At 43.4% G+C, this 16,511-nt stretch overlaps 1 protein-coding gene across 1 annotated transcript in view; it reads right to left on the bottom strand.

Annotated features, from left to right (window-relative positions):
- LOC137370623 (protein unc-13 homolog B-like) overlaps positions 1-16,511 on the bottom strand; it is a 783,931-nt gene that overhangs the window by 83,474 nt on the left and 683,946 nt on the right. Inside the window, exons 31-33 of the mRNA XM_068032730.1 lie at positions 7,712-7,800; positions 2,970-3,122; positions 1,846-1,969 (exon numbers count right to left, since the gene is read on the bottom strand). Coding sequence (XP_067888831.1) covers positions 1,846-1,969; positions 2,970-3,122; positions 7,712-7,800 — 366 coding nt within the window. The remainder of the gene's footprint in view (positions 1-1,845; positions 1,970-2,969; positions 3,123-7,711; positions 7,801-16,511) is intronic.

The following is a 16,511-nucleotide window of genomic DNA, read 5'->3' as shown; positions in this document are numbered from 1 at the left end:
CAGATCCTTTCAAGTCTGCGTCCCATGGACTTAAGGGAGCAGAGATGGTGGCCATACTAGGGGAAACAGCCAGGGTGAGAGAAAGTAATGGTTTTATTGGGGACTAGGGCATCAAAGGTGATAGGTAAATTTGCAAACAGGGATATTACATTAGGCCCAGTCAGTAAAATACAAAGCATGAAAAGAGTGCATATTACTGAAATGTTTTGACTTATACTCCACTAACTATTTATTTATGCAAGGAGGGTTCCATGGTTTGACTATACAGGCTACACACATACATGTACATAATTAAGAACTAGAACTATATGTATAGTCTTGCACACTGCTTAATAAACTATAAATATTAAACATGATCAGGCTCTAATCCAGCACTGTTCCCTATTTAGCAAATGGAAGCAGTTGCCAAGAGTATTGTCATATAACACATACTGTGATGAATATGATATTCTCAGCCTTTAGGAACTTCAGTGCATTATTAATAAACAAATTCATTAAAAATAGATTGATTGGACCTGTCAAAGCTCTGAGTTAGCAGATATAAACAGTGCAAAGGCTGGTATGGCATTGACTTAAACTGCTCAACACCTCTGTTATCTATTTTAGAGTTATAGGGTGGAATTTTCTGCTCTCCCCTGCGTAAGGTTTGGAGGCATGGCGGGCATAAAATCGGGTGGGATGTAGGCTGCGGGTGCGGGATCCCACATGCTTTGCTAACCACTCTCTCAATATGTCCTGCCAACTTCAAAGACGGTGCACATGCACCCAAGGTTCCTCTATTCCTGCACACTCTTTAGAACTGTGCCATTCAGTATATATTGCCTCTCTATTTGTTCTGCCAAAATGTATCACCTCATACTTGTCAGTATTAAATTCCATCTACAACCTCTCTGCCCAATCTGCTAGCCTATCTATGTCCTGTTTCAGGCGATTCATATCCTCACCGTTTGCCACACCTCCAAGTTTGATGTCATCAGCAAATTCTGGGATTCTACTCCATATTACAAGATCTGTCATTTATATACAGCAACAAAAGCAGTGGTCCCAGCACAGACCCTTGGGGAACACCACTGTCCACCATCCTCCAAGCAGTCCCAATGGTTGTTGTTCCATTGCCCAGGACCAAAATACCAGCATGAACCACACTGGCTACACTCTATATAATATTCTTGTATTCAAAACTGTACCAACTAACACAAGTTTGTAAATTATTCAATCAAGCATTAGATGCGAGAATGTGGAACTCTCTACCACACGGAGTGGTTGAGGCGAATAATATAGCAATGCACCAAGGCTCCTTTGACAGCACCTTCCAAACCCGTGATTCTACCACCTAGAAGGACAAGGGCAGCAGATGCATGGAAACACCACCACCAAGATCCCCTCAAGCCACACACCATCCTGACTTGGAACTATATCGCCGTTCCTTCAAATGTCACCGGGTCAAAATCCTGGAGCTCCCTTCCTAACAGCACTGTTGGTGTACCTATATCCCAAGGACTGCAGTTCACCACCTTCTTAAGGGCAATTAGAGATGGGCGATAAATGCTGGCCTAGCCAGTGATGACCACATCCCACGAACGAATAAAAAAAAATATATAAGGGCAGGCTAGATAGGCATGAGAGTGAAGGGAATAGAGGGTTATGTTGATAACGTTAAATGAGGAAGGATGGGAGTAGGCTTGAGTGGGGCATAATCGCTAGCATGGACTGGTTGGGCCAAATGACCTGTTTATGTGCAGTATATTTTATGTAATTCTATGTCATCCTAAATGTGTATAATGCAGATATTTCAAATTGAATGTATTATGACTGTGAAAAATCACCAGTACATTAGCTACTCACCGACTGATCAGTTAGGGGAGGCAGCACAATAGTCCTTTCTATTGTGTTTACTACAATTTTCCACAGTTCCTTGAGAACTCGTTTCAGCACTGTCTTTTCACAGACTTTGGCAAACAATGTTAGACTGCAAAAAAAAAAAGATACTTTATTTAATAAAGCAAAATAACCTAATTTCAGTTGGTTACTTCTTGCAGACTGAAATGTTGTTCAAATCAGGCAGCTTACCATAGCTGAAGATGAAATATCTATTGAAAGATTGTTACTTTTCATATTATTCCTTTTTATTGGCTTCCCACCAGAATGATTAGGTGGCACTGTCTACAGTTTGTCAACTACAACAATCCTACTCTACATAAGGCTATGGCCGGCATGTCTTGTGGTGCAGCATAATTCTTCCTGCTGTCTTTCCATCCCAGATATGAAACAAATGGCCAATATTTTTTGTGGCTACTTTGTGAAAAGGAAGTGGATAAGTATCTGTCTGAAAATGGGACTGAGGTTTATAAGGATACACATAGATGCAAGTGAACAAATATACAAGATATTATCGTTTCAGCCCTTTTTGGTTATGGGTACACTATCTTTGCAAAGCACAAGTTGAATAATCTTAAATCGGTATTGTGACATATCTTTGTTCAAATACCTTTAGAAATCAGGGGCAATTTATTTTGAAAAATTATTTTGAAGGTTTTGTGGTTAATCAGTTCCCAAGAGATTAAATAAGTTGAGCAGTGTCCACGCAAAACAATATTAACAATTGTCTTTTGGAACCAGCAAAAATCAGTGGACAGAACGGTCAGTTCTTATTCTATATTTATGTCTTAAGATAGAAATGCATTGCATGTAGTGGTACAACAAGCAGCAAACAAAAACTTGATAAGGAAGAACAACTGAGTTTAAATAACAGGGAGCAGAGCTGGTGGAGGGGATTTACTATTACATCAGGTTAATTTTCCACCAATAGCGAGGGAATAACATCTGTAGAAATTAATAGCTACAACAACCATTTCCTAAGATCACAATCAGGAATTTGCAATGTGCACTTAAGGAGATATGTCGTCACTGTTCTGAATTGCCTCATACATTCTATTATATCTCACCAGCTTTTCTTCCTTATTACTCACTTGCCATCCAAGAAGTCCATTAACGGCCCAAGCACATTATCTGCGTCCTGTGCCACACTATTGCGAGCAGTAGCAGGCACGTTCCCAGTCCCTTTGACCTGGCTTAGGATATCTCCCATCTGTTTTACGCATTCGTCAAGACGAGGCTGGAAACTACATCGTAGCATAGGTTAAAATTAGCACAATCTCACAACAAAGTCTACATGTAACATAAGTAAAAGTTTTAAAAGGATGGTGTTTCAGATTAAAAGATGCTTTAATGGAGTCCTTAAAGCCATTGTTCACTGTACATTAGCTTCAAGGGTATCTTAACAATTATGAACAAACTTTATATATTTTTCTCTATGTATAAATGTTGCACAAAAGATGAACATTGAAATTCATTTCACATGTAAAGTGAAATAAAGTATGCATTGTGAATTTGAAAAAAAATTGCTCTATAAAGTATGCTGGAACTCGGCCATATCTTACAAACTAAAAAATAACATAGATAAATTGTTGATGCTCACAGCCGCTGCTGCCTCTGTCATTTCCACTCCTTCAAATTCAACTTCTCCATCCTACTCTCCACCCAAAGCACCCTCCTAAATCCTGTTGTGGCGTTTACCCCCTGTTCTCCTTCATCCATCTCATATATGAAACTACTGACCTGCTCCCTTGACCCTTTTCTGCCCTACCTCCAGACCATCCATCAGAATCCATCCTTAGCTTCTACAATCTACCATGCTATCTCCAACCTTTCTTATCTCCACAAAGTCCTGGAATATGTGGTGCCTCGCCATTGCACTCCCATCACCCCATGGTAGGTTGATGGAGAAAGTGAAGTCGCATGGGGTCCAGGGTGTACTAGCTAGATGGATAAAGAACTGGCTGGGCAACAGGAGACAGAGAGTAGCAGTGGAAGGGAGTTTCTCAAAATGGAGACGTGTGACCAGTGGTGTTCCACAGGGATCCGTGCTGGGACCACTGTTGTTTGTGATATACATAAATGATTTGGAGGAAAGTATAGGTGGTCTGATTAGCAAGTTTGCAGATGACACGAAGATTGGTGGAGTAGCAGATAGTGAAGGGGACTGTCAGAGAATACAGCAGAATATAGATAGATTGGAGAGTTGGGCAGAGAAATGGCAGATGGAGTTCAATCTGGGCAAATGCGAGGTGATGCATTTTGGAAGATCCAATTCAAGAGTGGACTATACAGTAAATGGAAAAGTCCTGGGGAAAATTGATGTACAGAGAGATTTGGGTGTTCAGGTCCATTGTTCCCTGAAGGTGGCAACGCAGGTCAATAGAGTGGTCAAGAAGGCATACGGCATGCTTTCCTTCATCGGACGGGGTATTGAGTACAAGAGTTGGCAGGTCATGTTACAGTTGTATAAGACTTTGGTTCGGCCACATTTGGAATACTGCGTGCAGTTCTGGTCGCCACATTACCAAAAGGATGTGGATGCTTTGGAGAGGGTGCAGAGGAGGTTCACCAGGATGTTGCCTGGTATGGAGGGCGCTAGCTATGAAGAGAGGTTGAGTAGATTAGGATTATTTTCATTAGAAAGACGGAGGTTGAGGGGGGACCTGATTGAGGTGTACAAAATCATGAGAGGTATAGACAGGGTGGATAGCAAGAAGCTTTTTCCCCAGAGTGGGGGATTCAATTACAAGGGGTCACGAGTTCAAAGTGAGAGGGGAAAAGTTTAGGGGGGATATGCGTGGAAAGTTCTTTACGCAGAGGGTGGTGGGTGCCTGGAATGCGTTGCCAGCGGAGGTGGTAGACGCGGGCACGATGGCGTCTTTTAAGATGTATCTAGACAGATACATGAATGGGCAGGAAGCAAAGAGATACAGACCCTTAGAAAATAGGCGACAGGTGTAGAGGATCTGGATCGGCGCAGGCTTGGAGGGCCGAAGGGCCTGTTCCTGTGCTGTAATTTTCTTTGTTCAAATCTGTGCTTCCGTCCTGTACATGGTACTGAGGCTGCATTAATCAAAATTACAAATGGCATCTTACTTGACAAACTGTGGTTTTTGGTCTCTCCTCACCCCCTCATTATCAGTTGACCATTCTATTCTGATTTCACTCATAACTGTCACAACACAAGCACTATATTGTTTTCAATGTCTTGTCTTGCTCTAAAGACATGGTTACCTGCAATATACTCTGGAACTCCATTCTTGGTCTTCTTCCTCTTCACCCAGCTAGAACCAGCTCTAGCACTTTAACTAATCAGAAGACTATTGCTGCAGTCTCCAACTACCTGGTCGACATTAATACCTGGATGATTGAAAATTTCCTCCGACTCAATGTCAACCAAAGGCATATTTTTTCACTTCCACCAGAATCCACTTGCCTCTTCCCTTTATTCAGTCAACTTCCTTGGCTGCCAACTCAGATTGAGTCAAGAGGTATCTTGATGTACTGCTTGATCCTGAGCCTAGTTTTCTTCCACGTATCCATTCTGTTACCAAGACTGCTTACACCCACCTCCGCAACATTTCCTGCCTCTCTCAACTCATTCATCTTCTCCTTTTCTCCCACCTTCTAACACACAGAACCCTAGTTCAGCTCAAGGCTCGATTTCTCTAAAACTCTCCTAGATGGCCTTTCTGCTTCAAAGCCACAAGCCTCAGCTCATTCAAAACAATAGAACTGGTCTTTGTTTGACAAAATCCCACACTTTCATTATTTCCATCTTCTCCAAAAACCTTTGACACCATTGCCCAGCTGAATTCAGAATTTGTATTTTGATGTTCACATCATTCTATGGCTCACTTCACCTGGCCCAACTTAGTGATTTCCTTCTGCCTTACTTCCCAATATAGCCTTTTGAGCACTGGGCTTCTCTTTATTCCCTGCTGGAAGCTCATTCAGCCAATTGCTATGAAAGTGTTTTTAAAAAATATTTGAGAATTATAGACATTGGTTTATTTCGGAAAACTGAAAAGACTCCATGGATTTTCTTTTTTTACAAGGGTCACTGAGAGGTCTTGTTTGAAAACAAACCTTTACTGGCTGTCACAGGCCTTCAGCTCAATGAACAGAAACCTTGGTGACCTGGGGGAGATGTTTACAGAGAAGTGACAAATCACAATTTATGATGGTCAGGAGGTCACTTTTGAGATATTTTGGTTCAGGTGGGGTGTGGACTGTGTTGAAAAGCAGTTGGAGATCAACCTACTGAAGGAGAAACACCCAGCTCATCTTTCTTGCACCTCTCTAAGAGACCCAGAGAAATCCAGTGTGTCAGCTCCTCTTTCTCTATGAAAAACCTGCGAATCCAGAGTGGGATAACTGAAACCCTGATGCCACATTTCTCCTAGAAAGCCTACCAGACTACTTCAACATCTCTAGAATGAACTGCTCCAGAAAAGGTCCCACTGACCCATCTATGTGTTCTCAAACGCCAGACCAAAAGGGGCAACTGACATCCTTCCATATCTTTCCTTTTTTCTTCAAGAGTTAACATGTATTTAGCCAAAGTATTCCTTTTTTTGTTTGTGAAAGAGCTCTGCAAAGAAAATCTCTTTTTCAGTTACCTTGTGTGTGTGGGGGGGGGGGGGTATTTAAAAAGGGAATTTTCATATGTCAATCTGTGTGTTGATGCTTTGCTTCATTACTGGATAAGTCTTGTTTTATAATAAACTGATAGTTCTGTTGCTCATTGAACAAACCTGGTTGGTGTATTTTATTCTGGGATAAAGAGTGAGTATATGATTGACTGTTTCGGTAACTGGGTAAACATTTAAATATGTGTTGTGATCTGTGGAGAAGTGGAACTAGAAAACATAGTGCACTTCTCCTGCCTCGGTCATAACATACTGACCTTTGGAACTCTGGCCAGTTTGCTCTGCCTTGCCAACTCTGCCTCTGCTTTTAAAACAACCTCCTCAAATCTTCCCTTTTCACCTCCTCCTTGGTATCTAATGTTCTCTCCTCTTAATCTTAAGTGCTTTGAAATGTCTTGCAGCACATGATGAGCAACACAGAAATGCAAGTTGATGTTGTGGTTGTAATAGACTTATGTCCTGCAAATTTTGATGTGCATTTGAAACATGACATTTATTCTATCGCTAATCTGTTTAATTGAATCTGTTGATGAATAATATTCTTATCAAAAAGGTATTAAGACTTGCAATTTGTAACTTGTTCCTCCCATCTGAACAAAACTACATACAATTAAAAATGTAAAAAAAGGTGAAAATCCATATTTTTTGTTAGTAATTTAAAATAATTTACCATTTTATTTGCTTTCTCTTTCCTTTTTCCTAATTGTTTATTTTCTCCCCTATTGAAGCCATTGACTTCTTGCCAGGTTGCAATCCAAGAGTTTTAATCATTAGCACGCTAAAGCTCAAGTAGAAACCTTATCAGTGAGTGGTGCTGGGCTATTTTATTGCACAGCTCGGTCTGATCCTGTCCTCACCTGAGGTTGACATTTCCAGTGAGGATTGTACAATCAAGAGCAAGAAGCAAACTTGATTTTCCCCTTGCTAATGTGGATTGCTGAGGCCATTTGTAATGCCCAGTTGCAGGCAGATAATTGAATAGAATCTCGAGATTGGACCTGAGACCTGCAAGTTGTGTAGCAGTCAGACACTCAATTATTTTAAGAAGCCCCTCCCAAGTCATCAGGGAGTTCTGTTTTTCAATTTGAGCTAAAATCTGTTCAGTTAACTTTTGCAATTGTCATAATGTGAAGGACTTTATTTTATAAAACAAATAAAGGTAAAAGGTTTTAATTACTTACCTAACACCAAACACATCACTGAGATCATCTAGAACATTGTTTAGTTTCACCTGTAGATCCTTCAAACAGTCACTTGCCTCAGAATCCAGCTGTGATTAAAGATACATCTTGCATCAGTTTCAACAGTTCTAACAATACGTTCCTAAATATTCCACAGTGTTTCCATCTAAATCAGGGGTGTAGAACCTTTTCGTGTGAGGGGCCACATTATAACTTTTGTCCTACATAGAGGGCCGGTGAGCAAATTTCGGAAAGGTGCGGTATTACAAACTTATTTTACTATTAATCAGAACAACAAAAAATGTGCATTTTTGTGAACAAGCTTTAAATGAGAAGACTAATTTATGAACTTACTTTCTCATCACTATGTTGAACACTGATTCAGTGAGATACCTGGCATTGTTTTTGCTTGCAGAAGTAGACAATGTCTGCCCGCGCGCTTGATGTAGCGATCTGGAGTATACGGGTAGATGTCCGTCTGTCAGGAATGATTTTGATCGCTCTCTCTCTCCCACTCTGCCTCTTTTTCTGTGTGTGTTTTTCACTGTGTCTTTGTCTCTTCCTTCCCTCTGTGACCGCTTCCCCCACCCCGCACCCCCCACTCCCCACTCTCAAGGCCCGGTTACCCCAGCACTCTGTCCCAGGTCCTGGGCCTGGGATCTGCCGCCTCTTCAGGTGGTTCCTCCTTGGTGACGGCGGCAGGGATGAAGAGCCCGGGACCCGAGGTCCAGGCCGGGTCTGAACGCAGGCACAGCCAGTGCTGGGCCTGGGGCCTGACTCAAGGCTGGGAAGGCCGCATGGAGAATGAGGGTTGGGCGGGAAGCTCTGGCAGACAGGCAGCTCAGCCTGGGCAATGCTATGTTAAAGGAGCCAGAAAAGCATCTGCCATCTTGTAAAGGACATGCATAGTGAGGTGTCTCCACCATGTCAGTAAAGGAGTTGCAGCCGTTGTCAGTCACAGAAGGTTTTGGCGGGCCAGAAGAAGCCAATAGCAGATTTCAGCAGAAGTTTTTCATTCATGGTGGGCCAGATTCTGGCCTGCTGGTTGTATATTCAGATCAGGCTTGTCAAATGATATCAACCATAGATCCCAAATGTGGAGAAGGGGCAAGTAGCATATTACAATGGATAAGGAAGAGGAAAATGAGAGAGGGAGAAAATATGAGAGTGAGAGAGAAAATTAGAGAGTAAGTGAAAGGGTGAGGGTGAGCATGAGGGCAGGAGAGTGATGTTCTCCTTACAGCCTGTGGACTTCCAGAACTTGCCTCAGACCCTGGACAGACCATTGCATTGGTTACTTCCACTCATCAGCTCTTATGATGCCTAAATCTCCACCTCTTGTACATGAAATCAAATGTTTTTCCATGTCTGAGAAATAACTCCATGGCCTTCGCCCAGACTCACACTTTCCCATCACATTCTTCACAGCCATGTGCAACTTTCTTCCTATCACACATAAGAACAGAAGAAATAGGAGGAGTAGGCCATTTGGTCCCTCAAGCCAGCTCATGGCGGATCTGATCATGGCCTCAACTCCAATTTCCTGCTTGCCCCCATAATCCTTTACTCCCTTGTAGAACAAAAATCTGTCTAAGTCAGCCTTAAATATATTCAATGACCCAGCCTCCACTGCTCTCTAGGGCAGAGAATTCTAAAGATTAATCACCCTCAGAGAAGAAATTCCTCCATCTCCGTCTTAAACGAGAGACCCCTTATTGTGAAACTGTGCCCCCTAGTTCTAGATGACCCCTTGGGAGGAAACATTCTCTCAGCATCTGTCAAGCCCCCTCAATATGTATCAATAAGATTACCTCTTAATCTTCTCAACTCCAATGAGTATAGGCCCAACCTGCTCAGCCTTTCCTCATAAGACAACCCCTTCAGCCCAAGAATCGACCTAGTGAACCTTTACTGAACAGCCTCCAATGCAGTTCTCTCCCTCCTTAAAAAACGAGACCAAAACTGTTCGCAGTATTCTAGGCGTGGTCTCTCCAATGTCCTGGGGAAGGCCCACCGCTGTCCACTTGCGTGCCTAATTGGCACTTGATCCAGCGGCCCTTCCCCAGAGGAGGCAATGTGGGGCTCTGCCAAATTTTTGTCCACTCACTTAACCTACCTATAGCCCTTTGCAGACTCTCTGACTGGGACTTTATCCGGGCGATGGTAATCTCGACCACCGGCAAAGGTGCCAGCGAGACCCCCACGTTGCCTCCTCTGGGGAAGGGCCGCTGGATCAAGTGCCAATTAGGCATGCAAGTGGACAGCGGTGGGCCTTCCCCAGGATCAAGGACCCTGGTGGCGGGAGTCCTGCTCGCTGAGGCTGGCAGCTCTTTAACTGAGCAGAACCATGGAGGCGGTGGCTGCTGCCGGTAATGGACCCACCGGTATCTGTGGAACGCTGAGGGACCCAAGCCACAGGTATGTCAGGGTGGGAGGGGTTTCGCAGAGTGTGGATCACAGGGGAGGTGGGTGTTGGGATGTTGGCAGCAATGGCAGGGGGATGGCTCTGTGGACCCCCCCTTCACGACGACGGGTCCCTCGTTCACACACTAGGTGCCTTTTAACGAGGGATCCCACCGCGCCCCCACCCCCCCCAACTCCCAGAGACGGCAAGCAACCCGCAAGGGTTTGCTTGGCATGCTCCCTATGCGGCGACAGGCCCACCCGCCACTGGGCTAATTTCAGCAGCAGCGGTTGGAAGAGGCCCTTAATTGGCCACTTAAGGGCCTCCGATTGGCAGCAGGGCAGGAAGCCGTTCACAGGCCTTCCCACCACGGACTTAATTTGGGTGGAGGCAGGAAGGTCCCCCCTCCATCACCATCCCATCCGATTATATACTTTCCCCGCCTCTAAACCGAACGCAGGGAAGAGCATAAAATTACCCCCTATGTGTCCTCCTTACAACTTGTTTTCTCACCTTTGTATTGTCAGAAAATTTGGCTACAATACACTCGGTCCCTTCAGCCAAGTCATTAATCTTGATTGTAAATAATTGAGGCTCCAGCACTGATCCCTGTGGTACTCCACAAGTTACAGTTTGCCAACCTGAAAACAACCCATTCATCCCAACTCTGTTTCCTGTTAGTTAGCCAATCCATGCTAATATATTACCCCCAACACCATGAGCTCTTATTCTGTGCAGTATCCTTTCACGTGGCACCTTATCGAATGTCTTCCGGAAATCCAAATACACTACATCTACTGTTCCCCTTTATCCACCTGGCTTGATACATTGTCAAAAAACTCTAATAAATTTGTCAAACACAATTTTCCTTTCATAAAACTATGTTGACGCCACTAGATTGTATTATGATTTTTTTTTTAAATGTCCTGCTACAGCTTCTTTAATGACGGATTCCAGCATTTTCCCAATGACAGATATTCGGCTAAATGGCCCAGAGTTTCCTGCTTTCTGTCTCCCTCCTTTCTTGAATAGAGGTGTTATATTTGCGGTTTTCCAATCTACTGGGATCTTTCCAGAACCTGGGGAATTTTGGAAGGTTACAATCAATGTATTTACTATCTCTGCAGCCACGTCTTTTAAGACCCTAGGATGCAGGCCATCAGGTCCAGGGGACCTGTCAACCTTTAGACCCATTAGTTTTCCTTGTATTTTTTCTCTAGTGATAGGAATTGTTTTAAGTCCCTCCCTCCCTTTTGCCACTTGATTTTGTACTATTATTGGGATGCTTTCAGTGTCTTCTAAAGTGAAGACAAATACAAAATATTTGACATCCTCGCGCCTCTATCTTATGCTACCCTTTTCATTTTCTCTTTTCTTTTCTCTCTAGCTTCTTATCCATCTCCTCCATTCCCCAATACCCTCTGCAAGCTTATCTGAAACAAACCTCCTATCTACTTTGTTATGACCCCACCTAACCCCTGACCACTTAACTACCTTTGCTGGCTCTAATCCTTGCCAACATTGTTAATTAATTCCCTGCTCAGTTCAGCTTTCATCTCTCACCCCTTCAAAATTACCATCATCACTCCTGCTCAAAAAGCCTTGACCTATCCATCCTCTCTTATGATCACCGCCTCTCTACCTCTCCTTGTCATCTGATATCCCTGAACATGTCATTTCTCAGCACACATACAACTCTCAGTCTGAATTGCTTCAGTGCCATTTAATCACTTCACTGCTGTCCCACAATGCACGGTTGACTTTTACCATCACTCTTGAAGTAGCCTTGCAAGCAATATAATTGTAAAAGATAATAATTACAAGGTGGCCCAACCACCACTTCCTCAGGTAAACTAAGGATCAACAATAAATGTAGGTCTGGATTTTACATTCAGCAGTGGCCATAAATTATGGCACCCTGCACGTGCAGGCTTTATTCCATGGAGTCGCCTCGATATTAAACATGGCAGCTCATTTAAATGGCCAGGGCAGACTGATCCCCCCAATGACATGGAGGGGGTGGGCGCTCCGTCCCCGGCAATGGCGTCTGGCGCCACTGTGCAGCTGCCGACACCATTTTTAAAGAGCTTCCAGCCCTTACATTTAATTTAAAATTTTAAAGGAATAGGCACTTTATATTTAATTAAAAAAATTAAAGAAATGTTTCTATCCCCTCTCCCACCCCCCCCCATATCCATTTAGTTCACTGAAATACTTACTTGCTCCACTCTCCCCACCAGTGTCCCACAGCGGATCTACAAATGGAGATCCGAAGGTGCGGGAGTGCCAGCCACCGACTACAATATCGGAGCAGTGCGGATGGTGGGAGCAGTTAAGTATTTTATTTATTTTAATAAATGTAAATATTTAGATTGGCCTCCCGTCGGCAAGCAGCAGGAGGGCGACCACAAGGCCTTGCCGCTACCAGTAATATGGGGCCGGGGCCCCCGCCACGACCCCCAACGTAAAATCCAGCCTGTAGACTTGTCTTCATTACCACTCCCAAAACAAAAAATGGAATACTGTTGATAATAAACATCAAACATTATAATCTTTTCTGCATATGACTGAAAATACACCAAGAAAACTACTGTTATATTGATTTAATTATTTACACATTTCTCTGGTATGCTCACATTCAGATGTATACAAGAAAATGAGCAAGAAAAAACAGTGCAAATAAATCACGGAAGGAAAAGTCTGATCATGATAATACTGATAATACAATGAACAAAATTCAGGAGCTTCTTTCACATTACATATAGTAGCAATCAGTCAGTTTGAATGAAACAAGGAAACGCTTGCTTATTGATCATACTGAGAGCAAGAGCAGAAGCAGCAGTTTTTACTGTGGAGGCAGACAGTGAAAAGCAAAACCTCTGCATGATATGTAACAGGAGGTTGTTTTCATATACGAGCATTTATTTAATAGGGACGTTGACAATGGTGTTAATTCAACATAAACTTGATCAAGTAAAAGAGGCATATGGCCTTGTAATAGCTTAGCCGAGTAATATACGCAAAGAAGGTTATCAGCGTTCGTATATACATTAATCCTATTTTCACCATGTCTGTGCACCATGGTGTGGAATAAAATGTCACATAAATGGTGGCTGTGGACCAAATGAGACAGTTTTCAAGTATGTGATCCCTGAAATTTAAAGAGAAAAGCGTACGGAGACATGAACATGTCGGGGAGCCAGCCCGAGGTGAATCGATCATATTTTTCCTACCCCACCAACCTTCAACTCCAAGGGGCTGGGAAAATTCAGCCCAATGAGTTTATTACCAACACCACTGGCAACAACACCTTCCAATGATATAGAATACAGAAAAACATCCCATGGTGCTTCACAGAGACATAATCATATAAAAATGGATGCCCAACCAAAGAATGAGATAGTAGGAGGGGTGACCGAAAGCTTGGTCAGAGGTAGGATTTAAGGAGAGTGTTAAAAGGGGAGGGGTGGAGGGAGTGTAGGTTTTATGAAAAGGAAATCATGTTTGACTAATTTATTGGAGTTCTTTGAGGAGGTAACAAACAATCTGGATAAAGGGGAACCCGTGGCTGCGTTGTATTTAGATTTCCATAAGGCATTTGACAAGGCGCCACAAAGGTTCCCAAGCAAATTAAGAGCTACTGGTGTTAGGAGTAACATTAGCATGGACAGAGGATTGGTTAGCTAACAGGAAACAGAAAGTAGGCATAAATGGGTCATTTTCAGGTTGGCAAGATGTAACGAGTGGAGTGCCACAGGGATCAGTGCTGGGACCGCAACTATTTACAGTTTATATCAATGACTTAGATGAAGGGACCGAATATATGGTTGCTAAATTTTCTGATGACACAAAGATAGGTATGAAAGTAAGTTCTAAATAGGACATAAGGAGTCTGCAAAGGAATATAGGTAAGTTAAGTGAGTGGGCAAAAATTTGGCGAATGGAGTATAATGTGGAAAAATGTGAACTTATCCACTTTGCCAGGAAGAATAGTAAAGCAGTATATCACAGAATAATACAGTGCAGAAGAGGCCCTTCGGCCCATCGAGTCTGCACCGATGCATTAAAACACTTGACCTGTCTACCTAATACCATTTGCCAGCACTTGCCCCATAGCCTTGAATGTTATGACGTGCCAAGTGCTCATCCAGGTACTTTTTAAAGGATGTGAGACAACCTGCATCTACCACCCTCCCAGGCAGGGCATTCTAGAGCATCACCACCCTCTGGGTAAAAAAGTTCTTCCTCAAATCCCCCTTAAACCTCCCGCCCCTCACCTTAAACTTGTGACCCCTCATAACTGACCCTTCAACTAAGGGGAACAGCTGCTCCCTATCCACCCTGTCCATGCCCCTCATAATCTTGTACACCTCGATCAGGTCACCCCTCAGTCTTCTCTGCTCCAGCGAAAACAACCCAAGCCTATCCAACCTCTCTTCATAGCTTAAATGTTCCATCCCAGGCAACATCCTGGTGAATCGCCTCTGCACCCCCTCCAATGCAATCACATCCTTCCTATAATGTGGCGACCAGAATTGCACACAGTACTCCAGCTGTGGCCTTACCAAAGTTCTGTACAACTCCAACATGACCTCCCTGCTTTTGTAATCTATGCCTCGATTGGTAAAGGCAAGTGTCCCATATGCCTTTTTCACCACCCTATTAACCTGCCCTTCTGCCTTCAAAGATCTATGGACAAACACGCCAAGGACCCTTTGTTCCTCGGAACTTCCCAGTGTCAGGCCATTCATTGAATACTCCCGTCTCACATTACTCCTTCCAAAGTGTATCACCTCACACTTTTCAGGGTTAAATTCCATCTGCCACTTTTCTGCCCATTTGACCATCCCGTCTATATCTTCCTGTAACCTAAGACACTCCACCTCACTGTTAACCACTCGGCCAATCTTTGTGTCATCCGCGAACTTACTGATCCTACCCCCCACATAGTCATCTATGTCGTTTATATAAATGACAAACAATAGGGGACCCAGCACAGATCCCTGTGGTACGCCACTGGACACTGGCTTCCAGTCACTAAAACAGCCATCTGTCATCACTCTCTGTCTCCTACAGCTAAGCCAATTTTGAATCCACCTTATCAAGTTACCTTGTATCCCATGTGCATTTGCTTTCTTGAGAAGTCTCCCATATGGGACCTTGTCAAAGGCTTTGCTGAAATCCATGTGAACTACATCAACTGCACTACCCTCATCTACACACCTGTCACATGCTCAAAAAGTTCAATCAAATTTGTTAGGCATGACCTCCCTCTGACAAAGCCATGCTGACTATTCCTAATCAAATTTCTCCAAGTGGTGATAGATTCTCTCCTTCAGAATTTTCTCCAATAGTTTCCCTACCACTGACATGAAACTCACTGGTCTGTAGTTCCCTGGCTTATCTCTACAACCTTTCTTAAATAGTGGGACCACATTAGCTGTTCTCCAGTCCTCTGGCACCTCCCCCGTGGCCAGAGAGGAATTAGAAATTTGGGTCAGAGCCCCTGCAATCTCCACCCTCGTCTCCCACAGCATCCTGGGACACAAATCATCTGGACCTGGAGATTTGTCCACTTTTAAGCCTTCCAAAACCTCCAATACCTTGTCACTCCCTATGACAATTTGCTCAAGAACCTCACAGTCTCTCTCTCTAAGTTCCATATCTACATCCTCATTCTCTTGGGTGAAGACAGATGTGAAGTATTCATTCAACACCCTACCAATGTCCTCTGGCTCCACCCACAAATTTCCCCCTTGGTCCCTAATGGGTCCTACTCTTTCCCTGGTTATCCTCTTCCCATTGATATACTTAGACAATATCTTGGGATTTTCCCTACTTTTACCAGCCAGAGCTTTCTCATATACCCTCTTTGCTCTCCTAATTGCTTTCTTGAGCTCCATCCTACACTTTGTATTCCACTAATGCTTCCATTGATTTGCTCTGCTTGTATTTGCTAAAAACCTCTCTTTTCCTTCTCATCATACCCTGAATGTTTCTGGTCATCCATGGTTCTTTGGGCTTGTTGCTCCTACCTATTACCCTCGAGGGAACATGTTGGGCCTGTACCCTCCCCATTTCCTTTTTGAATGCCCCCCACTGCTCTTCTGTAGATTTCCCAACAAGTAACTCTTTCCAGTCTACCTTGGCCAGATCCTGCCTTATTTTACTAAAATTCGCTCTCCCCCAATCCAAAACCTTTTTTTCCAACTTGTCTATTTCTTTCTCCATAATAAGATTAAATTGTACCATGTTGTGGTCGCTATCCCCAAAACGCTCCCCCACCAACACATCAACCACCTGTCCGGCTTCATTCCCCAGAATTAGGTCCAGCACTGCACCTTCCCTTGTTGGATCCTCTACATATTGAGCTAAAAAGTTCTCCTGTATACATTT

This window comes from Heterodontus francisci, chromosome 1 (assembly GCF_036365525.1).
Source record: "Heterodontus francisci isolate sHetFra1 chromosome 1, sHetFra1.hap1, whole genome shotgun sequence".
Lineage (NCBI taxonomy): Eukaryota > Metazoa > Chordata > Chondrichthyes > Heterodontiformes > Heterodontidae > Heterodontus > Heterodontus francisci.
The sequence above is the reverse complement of the archived record's forward strand: the minus strand, read 5'-3'. Positions and strand labels throughout refer to the sequence as shown.